General features: G+C 36.3%; 1 protein-coding gene across 1 annotated transcript in view; it reads left to right on the forward strand.

Annotated features, from left to right (window-relative positions):
* The window catches only part of LRP1B (LDL receptor related protein 1B), a 1961274-nt gene that overhangs the window by 1243656 nt on the left and 700872 nt on the right, over nucleotides 1-16746 (forward strand). The window contains exon 32 of the mRNA XM_069573760.1: nucleotides 13831-13980. Within this exon, the coding sequence (XP_069429861.1) occupies nucleotides 13831-13980 (150 nt within the window). The remainder of the gene's footprint in view (nucleotides 1-13830; nucleotides 13981-16746) is intronic.

A 16746-nucleotide genomic window follows, 5' to 3' on the forward strand; every position in this document is an offset into this window, starting at 1 on the left:
AACACTGAAGAAGCTGAAGTTGAATGGTTCTATGAAGACCTACAAGACCTTCTAGAACTAACACCCAAAATAGATGTTCTTTTCATTATGGGGGACTGGAATGCAAAAGTAGGAAGTCAAGAAACACCTGGATTGACAGGCAAATTTGGCCTTGGAATATGGAATGAAGCAGGGCAAAGGCTAATAGAGTTTTGGCAAGAGAACACACTGGTCATAGCAAACACCCTCTTCAACAACACAAGAGAAGACTCTACACATGGACAGCATTAAATGGTCAACACCAAAATCAGATTGATTATATTCTTTGCAGCTAGAGATGGAGAAGCTCTATACCGTCTGCAAAAACAAGACCGGGAGCTGACTGTGGCTCAGATCATGAATTTCTTTTTGCCAAATTCGGACTTAAATTGAAGAAAGTAGGGAAAACCACTAGACAATTCAGGTATGACCTAAATCAAATCCCTTATGATTATACAGTGGAAATGAGAAACAGATTTAAAGGGCTAGATCTGATAGACAGAGTGTCTGATGATCTATGGACAGAGGTTCAGGACACTGTACAGGAGACAAGGATCAAGACCATCCCCAGGAAAAAGAAATGCAAAAAAGCAAAATTGCTTTTCAGAGCTTACAAATAGCTCTGAAAAGAAGAGAAACAAAAAGCAAAGGAGAAAAGGAACAATATTCCCATTTGAATGCAGAGTTCTGAAGAACAGCAAGAAGAGATAAGAAAGCCTTCCTCAGTGATCAATGCAAAGAAATAGAGGAAAACAACAAAATGGGGAAGGATAGAGATCTCTCCAAGAAAATTAGAGATAACAAGGGGACATTTCATGCAAAGATGGGCTTGATAAAGGACAGAAATGGTATGGACCTAACAGAAGCAGAAGATATTAAGAAGAGGTGGCAAGAATACACAGAAGAACTGTACAAAAAAGATCTTTATGACCCAGATAATCATGATGGTGTCATCCCTCACCTAGAGCCAGACATCCTGTAATATGAAGTCAAGTGGGCCTTAGAAAGCATCAGTACAAACAAAGCTAGTGGATGTGATGGAATTCCAGATGAGCTATTTTAAATCCTGAAAGATGATGCTGTGAAAGTACTGCACTCAATATGCCAGTAAATTTGGAAAACTCAGCAGTGGCCACTGGACTGGAAAAGGTCAGTTTTCATTCCAATCCTAAAGAAAGGCAATGCCAAAGAATGCTCACACTACAGCACAATTTTACTCATGTCACGCGCTAGTAAAGTAATGCTCAAAATTCTCCAAGCCAGGCTTCATCAACACGTGAACTGTGAACTTCCTGACATTCAAGCTGGTTTTAGAAAAGGCAGAGCAACCAGAGATCAAATTGCCAACATTCACTGGATCATGGAAAAAGCAACAGAGTTCCAGAAAAACATCTATTTCTGCTTTATTGACTATGCCAAAGTCTTTGACTGTGTGTATTACAATAAACTGTGGAAATTCTGAAAGAGATGGGAATACCAGACCACCTGACCTGCCTCTTGAGAAACCTATATGCAGGTCAGGAGGCAACAGTTAGAACTGGACATGTAAAAACAGACTGGTTCCAAATAGGGAAAGGAGTATTTCAAGGCTGTATATTGTCACCCTGCTTATTTAACTTCTATGCAGAGTGCATCATGAGAAATGCTGGGCTGGAAGAAGCATAAGCTGGAATCAAGTGTGCTGGGAGAAATGTCAATAACCTCAGATATGCGGATGACACCACCCTTATGGGAGGAAGTGAAGAGGAGCTAAAAAGCCTCTTGATGAAAGTGGAGAGTGAAAAGTTGGCTTAAACCTCAACATTCAGAAAACGAAGATCATGGCATCGGGTCCCATCACTTCATGGGAAATAGATGGGGAAACAGTGGAAACAGTGGCTGACTTTATTTTGGGGGGCTCCAAAATCACTGCAGATGGTGATTGCAGCCATGAAATTAAAAGACGCTTACTCCTTGGAAGAAAAGTTATGATCAGCCTAGAGAGCATAATAAAAAGCAGAGATATTACTTTGCCAACTAAGGTCTGTCTAGTCAAGGCTATGGTTTTTCCTGTGGTCATGTATGGATGTGACAGTTGGACTGTGAAGAAAGCTGAGCACCAAAGAATTCTTGCTTTTGAAGTGTGGTATTGGAGAAGACTCTTGGGAGTCCTTTGAACTGCAAGGAGATCCAACCAGTCCATTCTAAAGGAGATCAGCCCTGGGTGTTCATTGTTAGCAATAATGCTGAGGCTGAAACTCCAATACTTTGGCCACCTCATGCGAAGAGTTGACTCAGTGGAAAAGGCCCTGATGCTGGAACGGATTGGGGGCAGGAGAAGAAGGGGATGAGAGAGAATGAGATGGCTAGATGGCATCACCGACTTGATGGACATGAGTCTGAGTAAACTCTGGGAGTTGGTAATGGACAGGGATGCCTGGTGTGTTGTGATTCATGGGGTCGCAAAGGGTTGAACACGACTGAGCAACTGAACTGAGGCAACTAAGCACAGCAAAAAAAAAAAAAAATTGGGGGGGCAGAAAGCTTTTATTTTTGGTGTCTGTTGCTTCTTAATTATTTTCAACTCAAGATAATCTTTAAAATTGTCTGTTTTAGAGTGGCAAAATCTGTTGCCCTACATATTCAACTTTTTACTGAAAAATATTTTTAATTGAAAATTTATTGAGGTAATTTTAGATTCACATGTAGTTTAAAAATAATCCAGAAGGGTTCCATATATACTTCGTCTCATTTTCCCCATTTGGAATACTATATAAAACTATAATATGAATCTGAATGTCGCTCATTCGTGTCCGACTTTTTGTGACCCCATGGACTATACAGTCCCTGGAATTCTTGCAGCCAGAATACTGGAGTGGGTAGCTGTTCCTTTCTCCAGGAAATCTTCCCAACCCAGGGATCAAATCCTGGTCTTCTGCATTGCAGGTGGATTCTTTACCAGCTGAGCATAAGGGAAGCCCAAGAATACTGGAGTGGGTGGTCTATACGTTCTCCACTGGATCTTCCTGACCCAGGAATAATCGAATCAGGGTCTCCTGCATTGCAGGAGTTATTAGGGAACTGAGCTATTGGGGAATAAAATATTACAACTCAGATATTGACCTTAATATAATTTATTAATCTTAATCAGATTATGTACTATTAGTATTAATTTGTGTGTGTGTCTGTGTGTATTCAGATCTATATAATTTTATCATGTGTATAGTTTCTTATATTAATACCAGAGTCAAAATACTGAATAAACTGAATCAATTTCTGTGGATAAATAGGGGAAATAAATAAAGGCAAAATAAGATAGTGAATAATTCCAATATCACAACAATCTTTCCTATTACCTATTTCATATGTACTCTCTTCCCCCTTTTCTTATCACAATGTCTTCCATTTCTAAAATGTTGTCATTTTAAAGTGTTACATAAATGAAATCGTACAGTATATAACTTTTTGGATTGCCTTTTTTCCACTCAGCATTTATCCCTGGGAGAGTTGTTGCATGTATCAGTAGATTTTTTATTTTTCTTTTTAATGCTGAGTATGCCCTGTTACATACATAGCACAGTTTAGTTAACCATTCTCCTGTTAAAGGAAGTGAGATGATTCTAGTTTTTAACTGAAACCAAACGTGGCCTCTATACATGGACACCAAATTAAATCTTGGAGATAAGAATTTTGTGTGAAGTAGAAAAGAATAGTTTTATTGCTTTCCAGGTAAAGGAGGCCACAGCAGGCTAATGCCCTTAAAACTATGTGTTTCAGCCTGGGTGGATGAGGAAGAATGAGGTGAGGACTCTTACAGTGGAAGGGTGGGGTTGCTGATGAGGACAAGGATCAGGGTGTCTGCAGGGCTCACATTCCTTCAATCTGGAGATCATCTGGTATCAGGTGATGATGGTCAACTGTGACCTTCTCTGGAAGAGTTCTTCAATCAAGTAGTTGACAGCTTCATTCGGTGGAGGTTTTAGTTTTACAGAAAAGCTCAAAGAAAATGTAATGTATATCCCTTGAGCGGGACCAGGACCCTGCTCCAATGGTTGCAGGATTGTTTCTTGACCGCTCCCTCCTTGTCTCCACAGCCTCTTCATTCCCTGAATAACAGCTGTTTGAACTTGCCCTCAGGGAAGGGGACAGGAAAAGGCTTTTGCACTCAGGAGGGTCATAGGATTCTTCTGGGATTCATGACTTCTATAAATACAGCTGTTATAAACATTCATGTACAAGTTTTTGTGTTAATATCTGTTTTAATTTCTCTGTGATAAATTCCCAGGAGTTCAATTAGTCGGACCTATGGTAATGATATGCTTAATTTCATAGGAAACTGCCCAGTTGTTTTCCAGAGTAGCTGTACCATTTTACATTCCTACCAGCAATGTCAGTGATAGTTTTTTCCCGCATCCTTAGCAGTGTTTACTGTCGTCACTAGTTTTATTGTAGTCACTCATTTGTCTGTAGTGATACACATTGTCATTTTCGTTTGCATTTTCTTGTGACACTGAACATTTTTTTCATGCATTTATTTGTCATTTGTATATTTTCTGTGAGATTTTGTTCATTTATTTTTCCCATTTTCTAATATGTTTTTTGTTAAACTATTGAATTTTGAGATTTCTTTTCTGAATACTAGTCTTTTGATGGATATGTGGACTGCAACTATTTTGTCCCAGACTGAAGCATATTTTTGATTGGCTTTTATAGAGAAAAGATTTTAATTTGGATGTACCTGTATAATTGAGAAAATACTGAATTACAATTTAAGTCTGCAATCTGAGAATTTCTCATTATTAAATTACCTCAAAATAATCAATTGTAGGGATTAACAGAGAGATGGTTGTAAATTTTAGAAATAGGATTTTAGCTTAAAAGGAAATACAAAAACCTAGCATTTGTTAAGGATGTCTATGTGTCAGACACTAGTCTATGAGGGAATTATTTTTATTACTGCAACCTAACAATTGTGAAGTGAGTGTATAGCCAGGCAAAGGCTACCTAGACTTCTGTCAGATCAACCCAGAACCTCACAGACAAGGTAGTTAGAGGGTAGCAGCTTATATTTGTGTTTACTTCAGAAAGAAGCCAGAGATAGATTACAAAGAGTACTTTGGACTTTCTCAGGATGTTTATTCTTTAACTTAAAAATCTAAGTGTTTTCAGAAGAGAATATTTCTTGAGATAGCCTAATGGTGAGTAGGCACTTACTCCTATTCTACTTCTCCATGGAATAACTTTGCTCCCTTGGAGTTAAAAGTTCAGTGTTTCAGAGAAAGTTCTGCCTCAGAAATAATCATTCCTCTTTTGGTGAACTCTGAAAATATCTCTGTTTTGGAATATCTAGAACATTATAATTATTCTGCAAGTATTGTAAGGGATGCAACTTTATAATATTTCAGCATATCCATGTGTTTTCAATAGCCAGTTTTTACAGCTTTCACAGTTCCAGAAGCAGAAGGGATTGTGTTCTACTGTCTGAACATAACAGTGTTATGTTCAGTGAAGATTTCAGTGTTATTTATTATGGAGGGCCAGAGGCCTTAAAGTTAATCATCTACATTAAAATATCCACTGTATGTCTTCTTTCCCATCTACATCTTTAGTATTTCTATGTTTCCAAAGATCTCATCATGATACACTTTCCAGCAAAATTTAAAAGGCCTCATTGAATCTTTTAAATATTCAGATTTAAAAGATGTCAAAACTATGCTGTGTTTAAAAAAAAAATGTCCTTATATTGTATATTCTAAAATGACCTCAAGAGATTTCTTAAAAATACTGATGCTTGGGACCAACATAAATCAATTAAATTAGAGTTTCTGGGGGTGGAATCAGTATTTTTAATAGCTTTTCAGATAATTATAATGCACTGCCAGGGATGAAAATCTTGAAATTAACTTTGATAAGTGATGGAAAAAATTAGATAATTATTATCTATAGAAAGCCATAATTTTTAAAATTTTTCTATATGTTTTCATTTTTGTCTTAATTCTAAGTTTATGGTATCCTGATTTTATTTTGAGTCATATAATAAAAAAAAGAGATGAGACACATAAAAATGAACTTTTCAGTCTTTGTAACAAAATTAAATTTTAAGTCTACTTAAAATTTAAGGGACTTATTATTTTTTTTAGTGATATGTGGAAAATATTGTTAATTATATTTATTTTAATAGTGTGTAATTTCTTTTACCAATGTTTGGAATGTTTCCATTATGAGGGCAATTACATCATTTTGGCAAGTCATATTGTCTAAATTAAAAGTAAGATGGTTTTAATCAAAATATTCAAAGAAAATAATAAATCAAAGCAAAATTTGCTTTCAAATAATGAGTGTTAGAATCAAAGTAGATAGATTATCTATGCTCCTTTCAGTAATAGAAAAGATAAGTAAAAAGATAAGTTTTCCTTATCATTAGTTCAGTACAGTTCAGTCACTCAGTCGTGTCCAACTCTTTGTGACCCCATGAATTGCAGCACACCAGGCCTCCCTGACCATCACCAACTCCCGGAGATCACTCAAACTCACGTCCATCAAGTCAGTGATGCCAGCCAGCCATCTCATCCTATGTCATCCCCTTCTTCTCCTGCCCCCAATCCCTCCCAGCATCAAAGTCTTTTCCAATGAGTCAACTCTTCACATGAGGTGGCCAAAGTACTGGAGTTTCAGCTTTAGCATCCTTCCTTCCAAAGAAATCCCAGGGCTGATCTCCTTCAGAATGGACTGGTTGGATCTCCTTGCAGTCCAAGGGACTCTCAAGAGTCTTTTCCAACACCACAGTTCAAAAGCATCAATTCATTGGTGTCAGCCTTCTTCACAGTCCAACACTCACATCCATACATGACTACTGGAAAAACCATAGCCTTGACTAGATGGAACTTAGTTGGCAAAGTAATGTCTCTGCTTTTGAATATGCTATCTAGGTTGGTCATAACTTTTCTTCCAAGGAGGAAGCGTCTTTTAATTTCATGGTTGCTGTCACCATCTGCAGTGATTTTGGAGCCCCCCAAAATAAAGTCAGCCACTGTTTCCACTGTTTCCCCATCTATTTCCCATGAAGCGATGGGACCAGATGCCATGATCATCGTTTTCTGAATGTTGAGCTTTAAGCCAACTTTTTCACTCTCCTCTTTTACTTTCATCAAGAGGCTTTTTCGTTCCTCTTCACTTTGTGCCATAAGGGTGGTGTCATCTGCATATCTGAGGTTATTGATATTTCTCCCGGCAATCTTGATTCCAGCTTGTGTTTCTTCCAGTCCAGTGTTTCTCATGATGTACTCTGCATATAAGTTAAATAAGCAGGGTGACAATATACAGCCTGACGTACTCCTTTTCCTATTTTGAACTAGTCTGTTGTTCCATGTCCAGTTCTAACTGTTGCTTCCTGGCCTGCATACAGATTTCTCAAGAGGCAGGTCATGTGGTCTGGTATTCCCATCTCTTTCAGCATTTTCCACAGTTTCTTGTGATCCACACAGTCAAAGGCTTTGGCATAGTCAAGAAAGCAGAAATAGATGTTTTTCTGGAACTCTCTTGCTTTTTCCATGATCCAGTGAATGTTGGCAATTTGATCTCTGGTTCCTCTACCTTTTCTGAAATCAGCTTGAACATCAGGAAGCTCACAGTTCACATGTTGATGAAGCCTGGCTTGGAGAATTTTGAGCATTACTTTACTAGCATGTGAGATGAGTAAAATTGTGCTGTAGTTTGAGCATTCTTTGGCACTGTCTTTCTTTGGGATTGGAATGAAAACTGACCTTTTCCAGTCCAGTGGCCACTGCTGAGTTTTCCAAATTTGCTGGCATGTTGAGTGCAGCACTTTCACAGCATCATCTTCCAGGATTTGAAATAGCTCAACTGGAATTCCATCACCTCCACTAGCTTTGTTCATAGTGATGCTTTCTAAGGCCCACTTGACTTCACATTACAGGTTGTCTGGCTCTAGATGAGTGATCACACCATCATGATTGGGTCGTGAAGATCTTTTTTGTACAGTTATTCTGTGTGTTCTTGCCACCTCTTCTTAATATTTTCTGCAACTGTTAGGTCCATACCATTTCTGTCCTTTATCGAGCCATCTTTGCATGAAATGTTCTCTTGGTATCTCTAATTTTCTTGAAGAGATCTCTAACCTTTTCCATTCTGTTCTTTTCCTCTATTTCTTTGCAATGATCGCTGAAGAAGGTTTTCTTATCTCTTCTTGCTATTCTTTGGAACTCTGCATTCAGATGCTTATATCTTTCCTTTTCTCCTTTGTTTTTCGCCTCTCTTCTTTTCACAGCTATTTGTAAGGCCTCCTCAGACAGCCATTTTGCTTTTTTGCATTTCTTTTCCATGGGGATGGTCTTGATCCCTGTCTCCTGTACATTGTCACAAACCTCATTCCATAGTTCATCATGCACTCTATCTATCAGATCTAGGCCCTTAAATCTATTTCTCACTTCCACTGTATAATCATAAGGGATTTGATTTAGGTCATACCTGAATTGTCTTGCAGTTTTCCCTACTTTCTTCATTTTATGTCTGAATTTGACAATAAGGAGTTCATGACCTGAGCCACAGCCAGCTCCTGGTCTTGTTTTTGTTGACTGTATAGAGCTTCTCCATCTTTGGCTGCAAAGAATATAATCAATCTGATTTCAGTGTTGACCATCTGGTGATGTCCATGTGTAGGGTCTTCTCTTGTGTTGTTGGAAGAGGGTGTTTGCTATGACCAGTGCATTTTCTTGGCAAAACTCTATTAGTCTTTGCCCTGCTTCATTTGGCATTCCAAGGCCAAATTTGCTTGTCAATCCAGGTGTTTCTTGACTTCCTACTTTTGCATTCCAGTCCCCTATAGTGAAAAGGGCATCTTTTTTGGTTGTTAGTTCTAAAAGGTCTTGTAGGTCTTCATAAAACCATTCAGCTTCTTCAGCGTTACTGGTTGGGGCATAGACTTGGATTACTGTGATATTGAATGGTTTGCCTTGGAGATGAACAGAGATCATTCTGTCATTTTTGAGATTGCATCCAAGTACTGCATTTCGGACTCTTGTTGACCATGATGGCTATTCCATATCTTTGTGAGATTTCTGCCTGCAGTAGTAGATATAATGATCATCTGAGTTAAATTCACTGCACTTAGTGTGCTGGGCTCCGCTGCTGCCTGCACTTAGTGCCTCCTTATCATTAAGGTTTTTCAATTTAAGTGATGACTTTCTTCCAATTAAATACCTATTATATTATTGAATCTGGGTTATCTATTTGATAAGCAGATCCAGATAATTTTAAAAATAAATATATCTGGCAGAAATGACTGTAATGCAGAGTGGGTTAGTAATGCACTAATGGCATATTCTTCAGACAGACCTTAGAGCCCTTTCAGGACTTTTTAGTCTTAGTCACCCACACTAAGAATCTTCCAGTACAGAAATAATTACATTTCTTTGTGTACATTCCAGGACACTTTTATAGGCATGCTCACATTTGATCTGTTTTCTCATGGCTATTGACTTAGCATGCTAAAAGCATTGAGTAGCTTCAATTGCATCAAAACCACTGTGTTCACTGCTAAATGATTTATCTTTTGAAACAGAGATCTGATTCAGAAATTATTTCAATCGAAGGATACCAATTAAATCTTTATTGTTGCTAAGACCTAAACATAATAACACAATTTTTAAGTTGTATGTAAAAATATTTATATTAATGAGATTTATAAATGTTTACTTCTAAACATACTAATTTATGAAAACATATATAACCAATTTCTTAAATTTATAATAGGATTTTTTAAATATTTCAATTCTATTGTCTATATCTGGAAATACACATGCTCAAGAACATTCAGGGATAAACTAATATATCTGACAGGAGAAAGGTATATGTAGGGGGCTAAGTGAATACATATACAGGTTAAAATAGGAACTTGACCTTTTTTTCCCTGTGAACCTTAAATTATTAATCCTAAACTACTTTTCTTTAATACTGATATAAAAAATCTAAGCCATACCAAGTAGCTCTATTGAATCACTGTGCTTCATCCCTATCTTCATAATATATGGACATAGGTAGTATATTTAAAAGAAATTGTTGTGGGGATAATAATTCAACTTTACTAGGCAGAACTCCTTGAAGACAATTTATTTCAAAATGGAGTTAATTAAATAACACATACCTTCATTCAAAATTTATAATTTTTTCTCTGCTCTAGGCATCGTGCTCTGTGCTAAAGACAAAGAGCTCACAACACACAGTTCCTTTCCCCTCAGCACTCACAATCTAGGAACAAAGATGTAGAGTAGTAGAAACTGGGGAACTATGGCCCAAAATCTGCAACTTCCTTGCTCTGTGTCAATGCTTTACAAAACCTAAGTTTGAGTCTAGAAACTGCAGAATTTTAGCTAGTTGAGAAAGTTCTGATATTGTGGGTTAGTGTGGAGTTGAGCATATTCAGTATGTACCCTCTCTTTCCAAAAAGGGGTTGTTCAGTTCAGTTCAGTCACTCAGTAGTTTCTGACACTTTGCGACCCCATGAACTGCAGCACGCCAGGGTTTCCTGTCCATTACCAGCTCACGGAGCTTACTCAAACTCATGTCCATCGTGTTGGTGATACAATCCAATCATCTAATCCTCTGTCATCCCCTTCTCCAGCCTTCAAACTTTCCCAGCATCAGGGTCTTTTCAAATGAGTCTGTTCCTCGCATCAAGTGGCCAGCATATTGGAGTTTCAGCTTCAGCATCAGTCCTCCCAATGAATACTCAGGACTGATTTCCTTTAGGATGGACAGGTTGGATCTCCTTGCAGTCCAAGGGACTCTCAAGAATCTTTTCCAACACCACAGTTCAAAAGCATCAATTCTTTGGTGCTCAGCTTTCTTTATAGTCCAGTTCTCACATCCATACAGGACTACTGGAAAAACCATAACTTCGACTAGATGGACCTTTGCTGGTAAAGCAATGTCTCTGCCTTTTAGTATGCTACATATGTTGGTCATAGCTTTTCTTCCAAAGAGCAAGTGTCATTTAATTTCATGACTGTAGTCACCATCTGCAGTGATTTTGGAGACCCCCAAAATAAAGTCTCACTGTTTCCAGTGTTTCCCCATCTATTTGCCATGAAGTGAAGGGACCAGATGCCATGATCTTAGTTTTCTGAATGTTGAATTTTAAGTCAACTTTTTTACTCTCCTTTCACTTTCATCAAGAGGCTCTTTAGTTCTTCTTTGCTTTCTTCCATAAGGGTGGTATCATCTGCATGTCTGCAGTTATTGATATTTCTCCCAGCAATCTTGATTCTAGCTTGTGCTTCATCCAGCCTGGCATTTCACATGATGTGCTGTGCATATAAGTTAAATAAGCAGGGTGACAATATACAGCCTTGACATACTCCTTTCCCGAATTGGAACCAGTCTATTATTACATGTCCATTTCTAACTGTTGTTCCTGACCTGCATACAGATATCCCAGGAGACAGGTCAGATGGTCTGGGATTTCCATCTCTTTAAAAATTTTCCACATTTTCTTGTGATCCACACAGTCAAAGGCTTTGGTGTAGTCAATAAAGCAAAAGTAGATGTTTTTCTGATAGGGGTTGAGGACAATTAAAAACATTCCGAAAGATTAAACAGAAGGAATATTAATTTTAAAAATCAAGGTGTAGGATAATTAGAACTCTCTGTTGAAGCCAGGAGGGAAGTCTGTCCTTAAATGCAATTGCTTTACAAGTGCTAGAGATGGGTCACAAATCTGACTCTTCAGTTTCTTTGCAGCCAAAGCAAAGACAGAAATATGATCAGTTACAATTTTATATTTTCCACATAAAGCTTTTCCTGGCACTGAGCCCTGAGAGAAATTCCTCCCATGGGTCCTTATATAAAGAGGTCACAGTGTGATGTATTATTTCAGACACTATATCCTGTGAAGTATAACAGCGGGTTTCCTATGGCTACTTCTTATAGCACCTTCCATTTATACCAAGAGCAAATGCCAAAGTCCAATTCAGAAGAGATTCAGAGAGAGAGACAAAGCCTTAGAAATCTAAAAATGTAAATAATTCTCTGATGATTTAACTTGATTGAGAAATAAATTTAGAACATCTATGGTGATAGATACCTTGCCTTAAAGAGAATTTGTTAATTTGATTCTTGTTGAAAATTCAGCAACAGAAACTTTGGGATTATATTTGAACCATAAATCTACAGTAAAGATATGCTTCAGCTGAATTAAAGATGGAATTATATGCTTTAGATGGTCAACTTAGTAGAAGGTAAAATAGACCACTTATAACATTAAGGTGTCTAAACCAGGATTTATTTATACTAGAAAAGCTATATGGTGGTGGCTTAAAAGCTACTTACAGAATAACCAAACTTTCTCTCAATAAAAAGAAAAAAAATGAATGATGAATGACTTTCACTATGAAAATCTTATCTCATAGAATATGACTATGTAGCTTTTGATTATTTTGTGATAGTAATTAAAGCTAATGACCCTCAGTATTTATAAAAATAATTTTTGAAAATGTTATCCCTTCAGTGTCTAATTCTATACATTGTGATTTCCTGATAAACTTTCCAGACTTTCATTAAGAAAACATACCAATAAGTCAGTAAATAGCTTGGATATTGTATAGACTTGTTTTATTGTTGCTACTTGATTAAAACTTGTCCATTCACTAACTGTAGTTGAGTATTAGGCCATGTTATCACTTTTTCCATGCAGTTGAACTCAGTGATTCTCTCTGTTTGTTTTCCTTCTTTCTTCCATCTTCCCTTTTTTCTTACCTTTTCTTCCTTTCCTCTTTTTTCCTTTTTTTATCTTAGGTTTTTTGTTTTGTTTTGTTTTAATAGAGAAGGGACTTTTTTGTGTGTTGTTTATTCACTTCATTCTGTGAGGGAGGTCCCATAAAAAGATTATTTATTGTATGCCTGCTTTGTGCCCATATATGCTTCTTTCACAAGTATTAATAGTTGTGAGTCACAGAAGACCGACATGAAGCCACAGAGTTCATTTTATAATGTGGGTGGATCATGAACCTACTGAGCATGCCTATAATTAATTAGATGTATATCCTTGGCAATCAAAATGTACGTGTCCTGAGACTTTTGAAAACCAAGAACACCCCTATAATGTAGGGAATTGTTCATAAACTACTATAAAGTGAACTTATAGTGACACATCCTGCAGGGCCAATGGTCTTAAGCCATTGGCTTGGTTCACTTCTTTTCTGTATGGTTTATTTCTCAATGACAGCTCCTAAATGAGCTCAATTCATTGCCACACTTCAGTGAAATTATTACTTGTTGAAATTCTATCTTTGGATTTACTTGAAGAGTACTGAAAACCACCACTTTAAATCTGTAACTTTCTAAGGTAGATTTTACTGAAAGTAAAGGGGAAATTAGAAATTTCATTAATAAAATAAGGATCTTTAATAAGTGTTACACATTAAAGCTTTCTGAGGCAAAGCAGTATAATGAAGAAAGAAAACACTCAATTTAAAAATAAAAACCTTAAAATCACTGGAATGTACACTTACCTACTGTGGCCTCAAATAGATTTTTTGACTATTTTAGGTATTGTTTTCCTTATCTGTAAAATAAAGCAATCATTCCTTTTAAAGTCACAAGATTATTGGGATAACCAATAGAGATAACCATTGTGTTATAAAAGTATATTTTTTGACTAATAGTTAAAACAGTATTGAATCTCCCTGTTAGCCAGATCATATTTTTAAAGACAAAAATCTGAGCTTGCAACTTATTCTTTCCCCCAAATCCAGTACTAGGTGAATATTACAGTTTAAGTGGCTACCGTTATGGTTAAGTTGTATCGTTTAATTACAGGTCTATCAATAGACTATGTGGAAAACAAACTTTATTGGATCAGTTCAGGAAATGGAACCATAAATAGATGCAACCTGGATGGCAGTAATTTAGAAGTAATAGAGACAATGAAAGAAGAATTAACAAAAGCTACAGCCCTAACCATCATGGGTAAGTACAATGGTTCTATATCTCAGATGCTTGTATTGATTGTGTTTGATTAATTATGACCTATTAAAAGCTTTAAAAATTTACTGCTCCATTAACACTGGAAGCACATTTAAGTTGCACATCTCTAAGAGAGTTTTTCTTTTCTTTTTTTTCTTAACTTTATCAAAAAACTTATAAGATTATCCAGATCAGGGACTGTTAGCAATGCTAACTTCACTGTTATTGATTCTTGGCTTATTATTATTATTATTGATATTATTTTAACTATTATTTTCCATGTTCTACTATAATATTCTAAAGTGCAATGGCCACAGGTATTTATCAAAATAAGGAAAAATCTTATCTCTGCTTATAAAGGATAGCTTGATATACACAGATAATTGAAGAAACAAGTCCACAGTATCATTGACTAATGATTTAAATTCTTTCACAAAAATGCTTTATACATACCCAAAAGCACAAGGATTATACCTGACAACTGGTTATTTTAGAGTAGGTATTTAGTTAAAATTGTCTCATAAAACAATAAGAAAGTAAGATTAATTTGTTTTACTTGACTTTACCAAATTAAGAAGAAAAAAATGATTTTTTGTGTATTTGTACATAGTTTAAATCACCTGAGTAAAAACAGCAGAGTTTAAATTCTGAAAATGGTTTGATAAACTGCAACAATTCTCAAATCAATATTCATACTATGTTTTCAAAAACTGAATTCCAATAAACTTCATGAAATCAAGCCACTGGCAAATAATATAGCCAAGGAACCTGATAAGTAGAGGAAGCATGTTAAAAATATGTCATAACATTTCAAGGGATGTCATTGACTTTCAGTGAATGTATATACATATCACATACTTTATGTACTATAAAAATCATTGCCTTATAGAAAAATATAGGCTTTATAAAAATTTATTTCTGCTAACATGATTGCTACCAACCTTGCTGTGAGTAGGAAATGAATACTAAACTTACAGAGCTCATTGCTATGAACAAAATCTCAAGAAATGGCACAGTAGTCCATTTTAACAATAAAAACCAGTTTTGTTTTCTGTTGTAAAGAAAAAACTTGGATGAAATAATTATGTATATATTGGGTCAGTGGTGTGCATCTTACATCAGTGCCATATGGGAACCAACCTTAAGTAAATCAACATTTTTTTTTTTTTAACAAGTGAATGGTTATATATGTGTACCTCTCCCTGTCACCATAATTTGATTAACCCTGGAAGATAAAAAATGAATTTTAAAAAAACCTGTTAATATCAATATTGTCAGTACTTCAACTAGATATATCAAAATATATCATCAGTTTGAGGGCTTAAAGGACATCACAATAGAGAAGCAGATGAACAATGTCTACTCTCTGAAGTTCCCTATCTTCTTTTTGAATTTGCCCTTCTGTTGAGAGTCCCCTTTCTTCATTCAGAGCTTCTCTACTCCTTTTCTTTGGGGCAGGTATAAAGGGTGATGACCTGCTTCCTGCTGAGACTGAATAGTATAGTCATGTAAAAAGGCAATAAAAAAAGTTAAAAAAAAAAAAAAGAACCTTACCACTATCCAGGGGATTGCACATGATTACAGCTACAAATGTTTAAGAAGAAATTTTCCTACAGTGATTCTAAAGTTGCACACTCAGGAACAAAGAAATAATTATTAATATGTTGTGACTGGTTATATGTCAGCTCCTCAGACTACCTAGGTGATATATGATAAGTAACTTAAAGTTTGTGTTTCATTAAGATTTAGGAGTAGTTTTCCTAAGATTGAGTTAATAATCTCTTTGGACACAGTTTTCAGTTTTTTTAAACCTCAAATATTATATCTTGTAAGTCTTTGGGGTCCCCAATTTTACTTAGAATGGTAGATACAAAATAAACTGAAAAGAGCTTTGTAATATTAAATCAAGTAAAGTAGTAGGGCATTAGATTAAAATAAAGGAATTATTTGATGAGTCAACAAGTGCAAGACCCAAAGACCAAAAATGCTACATCTAAGTCTCCCAAAGGCATTGATACTTCTTTCAAGAGGTAGAATTCAACTTCTCTCCCGTGAGTGTGGGCTGGACTTAGTTGCTCACGTCTAATGAATAAAGTAAGGCTGATGTGATGGTGTGTGACTTTGGAGATGAGATCATAAAAATCATGAGCCTTCCTCCTTGCCCTCTATCTCGTGGGTCACTACCTATGGGCAAAGCCAGGGGACATGTTGTGAGGCCCCACAAGCAGCCCTCTGGGGAAGTTCCTATAGCAAGGAACTGAGACCTCTAGCCAACAGCCATATGAGGGAGTCTTCTTGAAGCCCTCAGCACAGTCAAGATTTCAGCTAACTACATCCAAAGCCAATATATTACAGCAACCTCAGGAGAGATTCCAAATCAGCACCAGCCACTCACATAGTGGCTCCCAGATTCTGGATCCATAGAAACCATGTGATAAAATAAACATTTACGGTTTTAAGATCCTAAGTTTTGGGGTTAACTTGTTATACAGCAACAGATAACTAATTAATATGTTGTTACATCCATAGAGCTCATTCATTAATGATGAAGAGATTCACAGACTCAAATATTTATTTAATAAAGAGAGCCAAGTTATGAGTAACAAACAGGTATAATAAAAAACCCAGTAGCACAACATATTAGTAAGTAGCAACTGAGTCTAGGCTTCAATATCTAGACTTACTTGAGAATGGCAGGAAGTATGATAAAACTGCAGAGAGCTAATGGACCACCTGAGGTAGAACAACTCTAAGTTCCACTAATTTTTG

The sequence above is a fragment of the Ovis canadensis genome, chromosome 2, assembly GCF_042477335.2.
Source record: "Ovis canadensis isolate MfBH-ARS-UI-01 breed Bighorn chromosome 2, ARS-UI_OviCan_v2, whole genome shotgun sequence".
Taxonomy (NCBI): Eukaryota; Metazoa; Chordata; class Mammalia; order Artiodactyla; family Bovidae; genus Ovis; species Ovis canadensis.